Source organism: Pleurodeles waltl, chromosome 12 (genome assembly GCF_031143425.1).
Source record: "Pleurodeles waltl isolate 20211129_DDA chromosome 12, aPleWal1.hap1.20221129, whole genome shotgun sequence".
Lineage (NCBI taxonomy): Eukaryota > Metazoa > Chordata > Amphibia > Caudata > Salamandridae > Pleurodeles > Pleurodeles waltl.
The window spans coordinates 649,999,529-650,013,443 of record NC_090451.1 but is presented as its reverse complement, the minus strand read 5'-3'; the positions used below and the strand labels follow the sequence as shown (position 1 = coordinate 650,013,443).

Sequence of the window (13,915 nt, the reverse complement as noted above, 5' to 3'; positions counted from 1 at the left end):
CTTTCCTATCTACCACTGGGTGCATGAGCTGAAGTAGCAGGAGACCGGTGGCAAATGCAGCTAAAGACGACATTGGCGCCTTGTGGTGATGTTTACTCACTGGAATGGTTTGGCACAATTGAGGGAAGCAGCTCTTAACCTTGGTTTTGCAGACCCCTGAGGCTCTGCGACTGTTTAGAAACCAACTAATAATTTGAGCGCATTACTATAGCCTTAGAACCCGCCGTAGCGGGCTCTACCGGCTATTAAAGGCCCGCTCCCGCGTTAAATGCCCGAGCCGAAGGCGAGCCGCTACGGCGGGTTCTAAGGCTATTAGAACATTCTGCCACTCAGGGCAGAATGTTCTATTAATAAAACAAATAGCTCACGGAGCCCGAGGGGATTTAAATCCCCTCGGGCTCCGTGAGGCTTTGTTCACAGCTGTTGCTGTGAACAAAGCGAATATTGGAATGTTGGTGCTGCGGGCTTTTACCGGCCAGTAAAAGCCCGCAGCACTCCACTGTTTTCAATGGAGCTGCCAACGTTCCAATGTTCTAATAAAGTATATACACATTAAAAATCAAAACGTAAAATTGAAAATTTTAAAATGCTCAAAAGGAATTTGAAACTGAAGTGAAAAAAATGTAAGTTGAGATCCTTAGCTGGACTCGTAGGAGCAACATAAAAACAGCAAATGGAATACAGCGTGGATGACTGGTGGCCTCAATTGAAGGACTAGTATGTGCAGACTTAAAAGAGAGCATGCATAAGAAATAAATAGACCGTGATATGCTACAGTCTAACATATTGCGTCATATGTTAGAAATAAAACTAACTTTTGATAAACTCCAGTCTTCTCATTAAAATGTGTTTCTTTGTCAATTTGTTTGAAGTACACTTTTTGAATATTTGTGTGCATTGTTTAGAGCAGTGGTTCCCAACCATTTGACATCTGTGGACCCCCACTTTATCATTACTGGAACCCAGGGACCCCCCAATGAATCATAATTGGAATCTGGGGCCCCCCACTGAGTCATTACTGAAAGCTGGGGACCTAATATGTTAATATTTCATTTTCTAAGCAGTCGCAGACTCTGTGAGGAGGCTTTCTGGACCTCCAGGGGTCCCCGGACCACAGGTTGGGAACCACTGGTTTCGTGGTTCAGATTAGAGAAATTGCTTAGGCCGGTGTCCCCAGCTTCCGGTATTGATTCAGTGAGACTCACCCCAAATCCAAAGGGTAAGAAACTCTGATTAGCGCAGTAGAGATTAGTGTTCTTGAGCCTGTACCATCACCCTACAAGTGATGCACCAGAGCTGGACCATCCATGACAAGCACATGCTGAACTGGGGAAGGGCAGGGTTGTGGGAAAGCTAGTCGTCAGAGTGGCTAGGGTGGGCAGAATGGGCTCTGAGCAGAGGGGAGGAATGCGTTTGCGATGTGAGAGGCATTTCGCAAAGAGATGGGATGGACATGGAGGTGTGTGATGCCTTGTGGTACCGTATCACTTCCGTTTGTCAGCACATGGGAAACCTCATCTGCCACCATTCGGATAAAATCATGAGCTGTATTGGAAGCAGGCAGGACAATTGGGCTTGTATGCAGTGCTTAATCTATATTTATATAAAAAAAATAGTGCCAGTGCCTAATGTATTTTTACAAGAATACACTGCAACTGGCACCACTCACTTGTAACCTTAAACTGAAGGTTTAATTCCTAATTTTATAATGTTTAAGGTACATTGAATAGCTAAATGCTCCACTTACAAGCTCTGCTAAAAGCTACTCACATAGTGCCACCATGTGGTGGAATATAATAAACATATGCTGGTGTACAAATGAGCGCCATTGCCAAGCACTGGGAGACAATGGCACAAATTAAGAACTACTTATTTGTGCGATAATGTATTATTTTCCTGGGAGAGAGAAAAGATAAAGGTCAGATGAAGGCACCGAAGAGCACGGAAGGATTAGGAGCTGAGGGGTAAGGAAAATGACTTTAAGCATTAAAATAGAGCATGGCAGCAGAAACAGCCTGGTGGTGTTGGTGCAGGCAGGCTGGCTGGCAAGAAACTCAGTCAAGATTTATGCTTGAGGAATATAGTTTATCATGTAGCCTGTAAGAAGTGTTAGGTGGGGGGGAAGTTAGACCTTTAAGGTGAGGGTAATGTGTAGGTAGGGAGGGGTGGAAAGTTACAGTTCATTTGCGAATACAATGTTAGGGCCGCGTAGTCTATACGCTAATCCAAGGACTGTTGCTACGGAATACAGCAGCATTCTCCACAGAATAACTGGAGAGTCGAGAGTCGTTCCTCCTCAAAGAGCTGCAGTTATCAATGACATCCCATTGTCACTACTCAGTGGCCATTAATGCAGACGTTTTTGTATTTGTCTCTAAAATTGCTATGTGTTCACATGCGTGGAAAATCCAACAGTTTTGATGTCTGACTGATACTTGTTTACAGATTTTAATATTTTAATGTCTTTTTGTATTGTTTCCCAAAAAGTAAAAGTTATTTCATATGAAGATCTGAAGAAAGTTACTGGGAAAGTACCCATTTTCGATGTGAGATCGCCGGAGGAGGTCTCCAATGGCAAAATCCCGAGCACTGTTAATATTCCAGGTAAAGAGTCAACTTGTTGTATTTTATTTTTTTGCTTCTAGGTCACTAGGAAATACCCCTGGAGTGCATTTTAATTTCAGGCACTCCTATGAAAATGGAGAAGGGACAGGAACTGGGGTCTAATGACCCATTTTTTGAAAATGTATTTTATTTATCTGCTTTTATTGCTGTGGGTTCACAGAGAAGTGTGAATAAACTGTTCTGAGGCCCAGTGTCGCGCATCTGGGCTTTGTAAGCTCCTGGTATAATATAAAATAATTTTTTTCACAGCTTTTCCACCATTTGTAGGCACAGCAAATAACAGTTTATAATCCATCCAGATATGCTGACTTCAGAATTATAGAAATCCAAGATGGCCTTGTCGGGTTTGACTTTTGCTTTTGGAGATCTGTACAGTTTTCAGTTGTGATTGTTCAACTCACCCAGCCATCTTCCTAGAGCATGAAAGAAATTCGGAAAGGGGTGGTTCAGTCCTCATGTTCAAAAGATCAGGAGCGGCTCGTCGTTTAGGGTGGAGGGGCCACGCCCCCCCCACCTTTTGCACCTCATGAAGAGTGCCGGTCTGGATGAACAAAGGTCAGCCTGACAGACACTCTTCATGTTCAGGTCATGCAGCCAGGAGCAGACATGCGCGATTTGCACAGACTCCTGGCTGCCTGTGCTTAACTTTGCTGGGCTGAGGAGGTCACAGCTCCTACGGGCGTGACCTCTTCTGCTCAGCAAAGGTGCCTCGACGCCCTCCCTCGGGTGACCAGGAAAGCATCACCCATTGACTTCGACCTGGACGCTTCAGGTTTAAGCCCTGAAGTGCCCAGGGCGAGTGTCAATCAGTGACACTTCATCACAGAGTGGGGTGGGGTCAGCAGTCTCACTGACCCCATCCCACTCTGTGACGAGGCTGGGACTGCTGCCTTCCTATTTCAGATTCTCTGCCTCAAGGGAGGAGAAATCCACAGCAGAAAATCCCACTCAAGGTTGTCAGTCAGTCAAAAAAGTTTATATGGACCTTACTCTTTAAACAACAATAAAAAAACGTTATTAGTATTAAATGCTTGTATACCCGTATGTACAATAAAAAACATTCATAAATGTGTGTGTGTATATATATATATATATTAATCTTCAACAGATGGACCGATGACCATCTGACGGTTGCACCGATCCCGTTAGTCAGATCCCAATTATTGAAACAAAATCATGTTCAGCAAGCTCAAATTCAGTTCGTTGAATTTATTTCTTATAAGGGTAACACAAAGTCCTGAGATAAGATGTCAACGCGTTTTGGCAGAACGCCTTCTACTGGACCAAAAAAAAAAGAAAGAAATATATATATATATATATATATATATAAATAAATAAATATAAACTTGAGCCATTCCCTTTAAATACCTTGAAAATCTATACTCAAAAACCAGAGAAAATTCCTTAACCTCAACCATGAACTGTCCTAAAGCACGTCAGATCCTGATATCGCATATTAGTTAAAAAGACCACAGCTTGCCTACGTTCTTGAATACCATATTTAAAAAAAAAAAGAAAAAAATGGCTTTAAAACTGCTTTTTTGTAATGGCCAGAACTTTATACAATCTAAAAGAATGTGCAAGCGATCACGTTTTACCTTTAATCTGCAAGTGCATCTTCAACGTTCTTCTTTGAATTGCCATTTTCCCCTTACAGTTTATATAACACAGATTTAAACCAGTTCTTAATCTAACATCTCCGATCTAAGAGTGGAGTTAAGTAGGGCAGCTACGGATGGGAACCATAACTCGTTTTACCATTAATTGGATAGAAGTCTTCCTCCTTAAATACTGCATATCATGTTTTCTGCCGCCATTTATTTATTATTAATAATTGAGTTTGCCCTTATAGGTCCCTCTCTGTAGGTTATGCCTCACTATATTTGATCCCAAACTCATACATATTTCTTCCAGTTTTTTTGTGACCCACTTAGCCCATTTAAGCTTGCTGTGTATGATCTTATTTTTAAAGAGTGTCAATAACTTTTGCCCTTCTCCTGTTCCTAGGCGTAACCAGAATCTTACCACCTCAGCATATGCCAAATAGTTCCAAGATGTTATGCCAGATTCTATTCTTATTGGCTGGGTCATTTTTGACTTGTTCACCACTTAGACTTAGAGGTTCTACTCCATAGTGAAATTGCAGACGGACACTCAGGGTGGTGTAAATGGGTGTTTCAGGGAATGTTTTTTTTATAGGAAGTTTAAGCATGCCAACAACATCTACATTTATAGGCATTCACCAACTCTTCTCTCACCTCTTTCCACCATGGAAATAAATAGTTGGTGATTGCTGGAGTAATTCCGCTTACAGTATGGGAAAGAGAACAGATCACCCTGAGATTTTCTTGTGGAGAAAAAAAAGTGCATTAACTCAGCAGTCTCTATTTCCTCTTTGTGAAGTTGAATGTTTATGCTATAGAGCAGTGGTTCCCAAACTTTTTCGATCCCCGGCTCCTTTGACCTATTGGCCGTGTTGGCCACGGCTCCCCATTATGTTACTTTTTTTTGGCGGGTGGGGGAACGTAATCCCAGCCTCAGGAGTACTACCATTTCAGGCCCCCCTATGCCACAAAAAAAATCTGAAAAAAATACTTACCCGAACTTAACTTTACTTCCCTGGGATGGGTCCCTCCACCCTTGGGTGTCCTCCTGGGGTGGGCAAGGGTGGCAGGGGATGTCCCTGGGGGCAGGGGAGGGCACCTCTGGGCTCCTTCCGAGCCCACAGGTCCCCTTACGCCTGCTCTGACCCAGGCGTTAAAAAACGGCGCACATCAGGCTGTGCGCCGTTTTTTAAGGCCCACCCCCTCCTGTACGTCAAAATGACGCCAGAGTATAAATAAGGGGCACAGGCCTTAAAGTCATTTTTTGGAAGGGAACGCCTACCTTGCATATAATTAACGCAAGGCTGGTTCCCCCTTCCAAAAAATGACGCACATGGTGGAATTTTGACACCCGCGGGGTCGGGCGTCAAAGTATAAATATGGGGCAGGGTTTGCGCCGATAGTGCGTCAACATTTTTGACGCACATTCGGCGCAAACAGAGTATAAATAAGCCCCTATGTCTTTCTGGTATCCGTCTTGCTTTGTCAGCGCCAGAGAAATGAACTCTGGTTTCATTGTTCCCACATTCAGATTTGTCACAGAGGCTGGGCGCTCTGGAGTCTCATGTCTGTCTCTATTTACCTGTACCTACACTATTTACAGTTTGTCTTTTTTATTCTCTCGTTCAGGTTGCTGAAAATCATTTATTGGAAACTATTTTTGTTCTTTTGTCATAGGGATATTATTAATGGTACTTTGGCGCCCTCCGTTGGTCACAGTAATTAATGCAGGGTGTTCTGTTTACAATACCACGATGAAAGCTACCGATTCAAAGCACCTCCGAGTGGTTTCCAAACTGTGTGCGGCGCCCCTGGCTAGTTTTGACGGCGCACCAGGGAGCCGCGGCGCACAGATTGGGAACCACTGCTATAGAGAGAAGCGTGAATTGCAGCCCATGCTTATGGTCATAGCATTCCTAGTATTACACAAACCTGTGCTTGACTCATCTTTCTTGGCACAGTAGTAGGAATGTTGATGGATGCAAAAAAGAAAAAAAAGTCATGTCATACTGGAACACCCTTATGTAGCCTCTGGGATGGGGAATTACACTTTTATTTCAGGTTTTAACTGATTCTGAGCACTTTCCCACCCCAGACTCATTCACACCGTGCCACTATATGTCACATAATTGTGGCTCTTTTCATACGGTGATCTGGGGAGGAGTCAAAATCATACGGTGGCAGGCAAAAGGAGCTGGAAACCACTAAAAAGTGTGAATTTCCAGCTTCTCTCTGGCATCTGCAAGCAGCCGATGTCCATGAAGAGGTGTGGAAACACCCCAGGACGTCAGGTGCAGCCTCAGCAACCTTTGTTCTTTTTTTTCTGGGTGGGAGAGGAAGAGAAGGAGGTCGATGGGGTCAAGGCACAAGGGCAGATGTGCCTCAAAAGGTAGCTCTCACCATAAAGCCCTGCCCCTAGAAGGCCACACCCCCTTTCACATGGCAAATGTTATGTTCAAGTTGGCAGGTCTGCCACCCATATTTACCACCTGCTCTTAGCAGATGCTAAATCTGAGGGTGGGAAAGGGTGTGGGGGGCGTTCGGCTCGGCCAGAGCCCGGCAGAACATTCTCTCTCACTGCTGGCTTGAGCTGTAGTTGTTTTATTGCATGGTTCCTTGTAAACATTTTCCCACTGGAAAAAAATGATCGCTCTGTATTGTGACAGAGAGCTGCATTGATTCCAGCAGGATGACAGTCTGGGTTTTTGGCCGTAAGGTGGGTTTAGGTAAAGCAAAAGATTTACATCTAGTGGCTGAACTGCACATTGTGAATCAAAAAACCTGGGATTATTCCCGGCTGACCCATTTAACCAAATTGTGTGATCCTAGGTAATTGTTTTATTTCACTTTCCCTCTTTTTTTATAATCACATACAAGAGGACCTTGACATACATGACTTCAAGATGTTGTGTAAAAACCTTCTCCTGTATTTGCTTTAATAAATTATTATGCTTTTTATTTATAATAGGAACCCAGGCCATCCAAAGAGTGCACATAACTGACTTGCCTTTCTGTTTACTATTGGTATTCTAGTCAGTGTTGAGTGAAGAATGAATATTTCTAGATCCCTGTTTGAAAACTATCACTTTTGAGAAAAACTTCTCAATGCACCAATAAACTGATGTACTAAGGTGAAATGGTAATCAAGGACACAATTTGAATTCTGAATAGACGTTATCATATTTTTACACCTTTGATGCATGAAGTCTTTAAAATATGTAAAGTTGTTCCTAAAGTTAAGCGGTGCAGAACACCCTAGTTACTTCCTTTCATTAACTTTAATCAGTTTTTAAACAGATGCCTGCCTCTTTATTCAACATCTTTTTGATGTCAGTGCTGAGTCTAGTTGACAGTAGACCAGTGCTGCTGTTGACTATGACCAGAGGACCACATGTAAAAGTCTGGAGGGCTGCACCTAGAGTATCACTGCTTTACTTGGTGACTAAAATAAAGAATGCAGTTGTGGACCCAATAACCACAGGCTCGGTAGACCTTCAACCAGGAATCCTGGGTGTGATACACAGGGCTGCTTGGACTTGACTGGGGCAGTATTACTGTTGGAAATTATTTTGTTTAGCTGGGGTAATATTGTGGAGTTGTGTGGGTACATTGGGTTCTTTATAAGAATTTTTATATGTCTATTGCCAGTTCTGCCCTGCACAAACTCCTCCTTGGTGCCTCTGCCTTCCCAGTTTACCGCAACACGACTGTAGTATAGTGTACAACTACGTAAGCTGTTCCACCCAAAACCCTCTCGCCCACTTTACAACAGCAGCAGCAGTCTAGTGCATCGCGTGCTCTGCAAGATTAACAACAATCGCGCACCACATGGTGCTGCGAGGCTATACGAGCAGCACAACCTGCACCATATAAATATGATGACATATTACGCTCTTAGTTGCTCAGTTTCTATACTTCATTTTCTTTGGAAACACCATCTGATGCTAAAACAAATTTGCCCAAATAAACATAATTCTCCTAGTATGATAAGTTGATGGAACTTGTGATCCAGATAAACATTTTTCTTTTTTTGGTCTCTTCCTTAGTTGATGAAATTGAACAAGCCCTGAAAATGGATCCCGAATCATTTAAGAAAAAATATACTGTGAACAAGCCGAAGCCAGAGGACAATATCATCGTGCACTGTCAGATGGGCAGAAGGGGCGCACGGGCTGCTGAGATTGCCATGGCTCAGGGATATGCAAAGTAAGGACACTTACTGGAACTGACCACCTTCCGCAGCAATTCATGCAGATATTCTCCATTTCTTCAATGCCCTTTGAAAATCTCAGTGACATGGTTGGTGTCTAGGGTCTGCTGTCTCTTACAAGATGCCCAGATCCAATTATTAATGCTCTTCCACAAATAGCATGCACGTATCTATGAGATGCTGCAATCATATAAATTTAAAGGCATACCACATCAGATTTTGGCATATAGTAAAATGCAAGTCGTAGGTCTGGCTTAGCCTGTGTTCAAGGAAATTCAGCGTCATATTGTATGTTCCTTTAAATATGGCCACGTAAACACAGTTTGTGTTAGATATTCATTCTTTTCTTATGTCTTGTCTTCATGCATTCATTGTAGCAATTATTGCCTATGCAGCTGGAAAAGAAACTGACCATAGTTTACATAATCATATTTTGAGTTTCTACTATACTTTGCTCATGTCCATCCAACAGGAAATTCGTAGATGCAATTTGTTTTCACTGCCCAGTTTGCTGCACCTTTGGAAAACAATCTTCTTTGACACACTTCGGATCTGTCCTCCTGTATTTCCCCTTTTCCTTAGAGGAAATCTCTCCATTTTGTTTTTACTTTAAAGCTCATTGGTTTTATGTTTTACTTCCCCCTCCGATCGGTCTGTTATTGAACCCAAAAGGCTCTTGATATTGAAAAAATAACAATTAGTGGCGTATAGAGTTTCTAATTAAGGTGAAAGCCTTATTATTTGCTGGGTACATGTAGCAAGGAGCACACTAGCTTACAATAACTGGATTTTATTTCACCTCCTTGGTATAGTGCCATGTGCAACCCGAAATAATGTGGGGTGCTGTGCACTGTTCCACTAAATTCGGAAAGAAATACAACCACAAAAGTAAATTAATTCTGGATCATCCAGAATAGCAAATGAATGGAAAGACAATACTTAGGGAAATGTTCAAAGGAACAGAACATGCAGAGAAATCCTAGCTTCCAACTGGGACCTGATGTCAGGTCCTTCAATGTTACAAAGATTAGGAAGGAAGAGATAGAAGAGCTTTCCTCAGAAGCACTGGCTAACCAATATATTTGGGTTTCATTTGCTAACATCTGCAGCTTTAGCACATATGAGCCAGAAGAATGAGAATGAGCCCCAGTGAACAGAGAGGGCTACAGGTGTAAAGTAGTCTCCAATGCAGTTTGATGCAAGCACTGGGGTGAGGTGGAACGATACACCCAAACAGCCAATAGCGTTAGGTGAGAGATTGATAATCCACTGAGCAGATCCAAGACAAAGTCTCGAACACAGGGCTGAAAATAAGGGGGTTGGAGTAACCATTGGTTGAAAAGGGCAGACTCACAGCCCTCTCTATATTGTTAGCAGCTGTGCTGTTAAAACACAGACCTAAAAATAGAGTTTGCAGTGTGGGGTAGGTAACCAATCTCAATGAGCTGTGGGTGGCTATTCAAAGCACCACCATCCCACAACCTGGGGCACCTTGAAAAATAACTATTACGGTGGGAGTTGTTTCAGTTGCCCAGTCTGCAAAGCACTAGAGCTTGAACAGGGAATGGAAACCTGTTAGAAGAAAGGAAAAAATATTTAGCCAGGGTAGAGGGAATAACGTGAACACATTTTTGTCTGATTTCTCCTATGCATCTGAAATCTAAAAGAGGGATCTTACAAAAACCATCTAAGTAAAGTAACTCTGGGAACGGATGGGAGTAACACCGAGTAGTTGAGAGAAGAAACTCACAATTTAATTAAACGTATATTGGGTGACAAAGTGAACAAGAAAAATTATGTTGAATGATTCTCCATAAAAAATGGATGTGACAGTCACTCTTAAAGGTGGAAGAGTTTGTAGTAACAAACACATTATCGATTCCAGTGTTGCATCCAAAAACAACATTAGCCTTAACACAACTTTTGACATCTAGTTTTTACTTGTCCTCTACATTGCTAAATTGTTTCTTGAAGTGTCAACTTCAGTTCTTTATTTTTACATCTACTTTCTCATACTCCTGATGTAGTACTTTCGTCTTCCTCTCAACTCGATATGTATCCCCTCTGCCTTTGTAATATGTCTCTACATCCATCATCATGTATTACCAGTCTCATAGGCGTAGCAGCTAACTTGAGTCTTCTTTTATTCAATTTGTTTAACTTTATTTTTCGCCTTTGCCTCTCACTCTCTTACCTTCAAACATCTTCAGTTTTGACTTCTACTGAAAATATTTATTATTCAAAGTTTTAATCAGTCACTCTCTGTGTACAACATGTAATTACAGGGTCCAGAACTATGCTGGTGGCTACAAAGAATGGTCGGATAAAGGTGGGAAATGATGAACTTTTCCTGATGGCCACCTAAGAAAAGTGCTGCTGTCCCTCTTCCCCATCTATTCATCCATCCATCCATCCATCATTGAATGTTGTACTGGCGATGGAATGTGCCGTAACCCAGCCTGATGGACGTTTGTATTCATGGACAACTAAGAAGTGAAGATGCACATTTTTGTCTGTTTGTTTAACATTCTTTTAGTTTCTAAACGTGTTATTATTTAAATAAAACTATGTAATTTGTAAATCGTGTAACTTTGTTTGACATTGATGGTCAGCATTTACCTCAGAGCTTCTGAAATGTTACACAGCAACAGCTAAATCAAGCCTGAAAAAAAGTTTGCCTGGGTATTTTTGAATATTCATTGTTACTATTGAATAGCGAAATCAATGATCCATTTATCAGCCCAAGGAAAGTTTAAACTAATGGAACAGGTAGGAGTCACACCATAATCCACAATTTGTGAGCCGTGTACTGTTAGTCAGTTTACAATATGTCGGCAGTGATCTGTTGTTCAAACTAAAATGTCAGCAATGTATTTTTGCTCAATGTACAATTTGCCAGCAATGTACAGTGTTGCTCAAACTACATGTCAGCAATGTAGGGTTATATCAGCAAAGTACTGTAGCTCAGTCTGCAATATGTCAGCAGCACACTGTTGCTCAATCTTAAATATATCCAGAGTTTACTGTGTTGCTTAAACTACCAATATGTCAGCAATGTACTGTTGTGGTGCTCTTGGCCATTTTTAGGTCAAGCGTGCAAGCTTAGTAAGAATTGTGCCCTTTTAATCATGCCCACTTTACACCCAGCACTTTTGCTAGTTCATGGGCTTGCCTTTCAAAAATTACTTATCATTTGTAAATGCTTTACGTTTTGGCCCGCCTTGGGGCGGTTTTGTTACCACCTTGCAGAATGACCCTGTTACGTGGATAATTGCACGATTGCCAATACGTTTGACTGTGAGCGAACTTCCTTTTCTTTCTGTGTGTCTCCTTCGCGCTCATGGCGGCCATGTCGCTTTGAATCGGCTCACTAATGTCAACTAATGTTTTACACTTCATTTTCAAATTATATGGCAAGAAAAGGAATTTACAGCGCCAATAGCTCTGACTCGAGCAACTGGGAGACCCATTACATTGCAAATTCTTGTTTGTAGAGCAACATTGCAGGCTGTCAATACAATATTGCCTGGATTTCCAGAACTAGAAATGTTTGGGTTTGTTCCAAATGTAAGACCTCACCATATATAGCTGCCTTAAGGCCTCAGCTAATTTAGCTTGTAATCATTCACCTTTCATTTGTAATGAAATTGAGACATTGAAACTTACACTCACAGTAAAATTTGAGTGAATATAATTCTTAAACACATCCCTCCTGGCTTTCTTTTTGTTGCATTATAGGCTTGGGTACATTGCATACTGTTAACTAGCTTTTGACTTGTTTCTACTGGCACAATCACTGGCCTGACAACCAAAACCAGTGGGAAGATCTGATATGTACAGGTCGGTATTGTGTGAAAGACACAACACTCTGGAATTCCTAAGCCCTTCATTAGTAAGACACATCTTCTGCAGTAAAATAAAGTTACAGATCACACTGAATGTGCAGTCCTGCAGTAGAATTTGCTTTAATGGAGATAGCTAGAAGGCTGCCTAAGCGCTTCAAGCCCCGGTGCCCTACCTCCTCCACCTTCAAACAAGAAAGATGTAAATATACTCCAGGATGCAATTCTAGAAACCTCAGACTTCATTTTGAGAATGTGTGAACTAAAGCTGAGTAATGAGAGATAACGGGAAGGAGTATTTGGAGGAATAACTTTGGTGAAGGGTAAGAAACGGGTCCTAGAAAGTGGGCGACAGTGACTGCTACCAATTTGGTGGAAAAACCTTGAAGGATTGTGGTAGGAGATTTGGATGACAGATGGAATCTGGCAGCCTGGGGAATATGTATAGATGGGATGTCCCACCAGCACAACCTACAAGATACTGCTTCCAAGGCATAGGCATGTCAAAACTAGAATCCTGTATCAATTCTCCAGTGACTTGAGTAATCCAAGTATGGTCCGGTGTTCACATCGGTGGTGGGTGATGGGAATTATATTTGATCTTTCATCTTGAGTTCCCGCTAGAACCAAAGGTCAAATGTATGGTTGGAACATTACACTTAAACAGCACCTCAGTTTAATTCAGGCATTGATGATTTCAGTTGCTGACCATCCTTAAAACAGCAAGGTGGATTAATTCCTTTTCTGATGCTTGTGATCATTTGCCCTGGTTTCTTGCGTCCGCATTGGCAATCGCCATGTGATGCAAGACCATCTAATTACCAAGCGTTCTTCCTCTGCGAGGTGGCAATGTCTTTGACTGCTGTGGTATTTTGGAGGGATGGTCAGAGGTTAGATGTTTTGACTATGGAAGATAATGTAAAAGTGGAAAATTTCTCAAAGCACACCATGACACCTCCTTCAATTGTCCACAAATCTAGACTATCAATACAACCAGGTAGTGGTTGAATTTGTTCGTTTTATGTTGTGTATCATGGGATGCTCGACTTCCTCTCAGAAAAACTTTTTCAATCGAGATGGGTACTATCACAGACCTTATCGTCCTGCATCTTCCTAATGATAGCAAGAAACTTGCATCAGATTTTTCATGGAATTTCACTGGCTCCTTGTGGTTAGACGGTTGCATGTACTATCATTTTTTATCACGTTATAGTTTATAATTTAATGCCATCTTGTATGTTTTAGGATGTTGTACGACATTGATTTAGGAGGATGCGAATACCTAACAAATTTTAAAATTGTTTTGGCTTTTTTGTGCACTTCTAAAGATACGCTTTGAAAAATAGTGATGGGTAAAGGTGACAGGATCTGAACATTTGAAGTTATGAAATAAATGATATATCTTATTGATAATCTACTGTTCAGTGTAACCTGATGCCTTTTTTTCCATTTTGTCGATTTTGTTCTGCATTATCACTACGCACTGGCAAAGCCAAAAGGTCTGCTAGCATCTTTCATAGGTGAGATCTGAAGGCTTTTCTCAAGACCTTGATTTATTTATTTTTTGCAATGAAAGTGCTTCTTTATTAATTGGCGATTTTGTATGTGTTGTATTGAGCGCAGGAAAGTGAGAG

At 41.6% G+C, this 13,915-nt stretch overlaps 1 protein-coding gene across 1 annotated transcript in view; it reads left to right on the top strand.

Moving 5' to 3' along the window:
- Nucleotides 1-13,698, top strand: part of TSTD1 (thiosulfate sulfurtransferase like domain containing 1) — a 45,051-nt gene extending 31,353 nt beyond the window's left edge. The window contains exons 2-4 of the mRNA XM_069218258.1: nucleotides 2,488-2,604; nucleotides 8,276-8,435; nucleotides 10,725-13,698. Coding sequence (XP_069074359.1) covers nucleotides 2,488-2,604; nucleotides 8,276-8,435; nucleotides 10,725-10,779 — 332 coding nt within the window. The 3' untranslated portion in view covers nucleotides 10,780-13,698. The remainder of the gene's footprint in view (nucleotides 1-2,487; nucleotides 2,605-8,275; nucleotides 8,436-10,724) is intronic.
- Nucleotides 13,699-13,915: the final 217 nt, after the last annotated feature.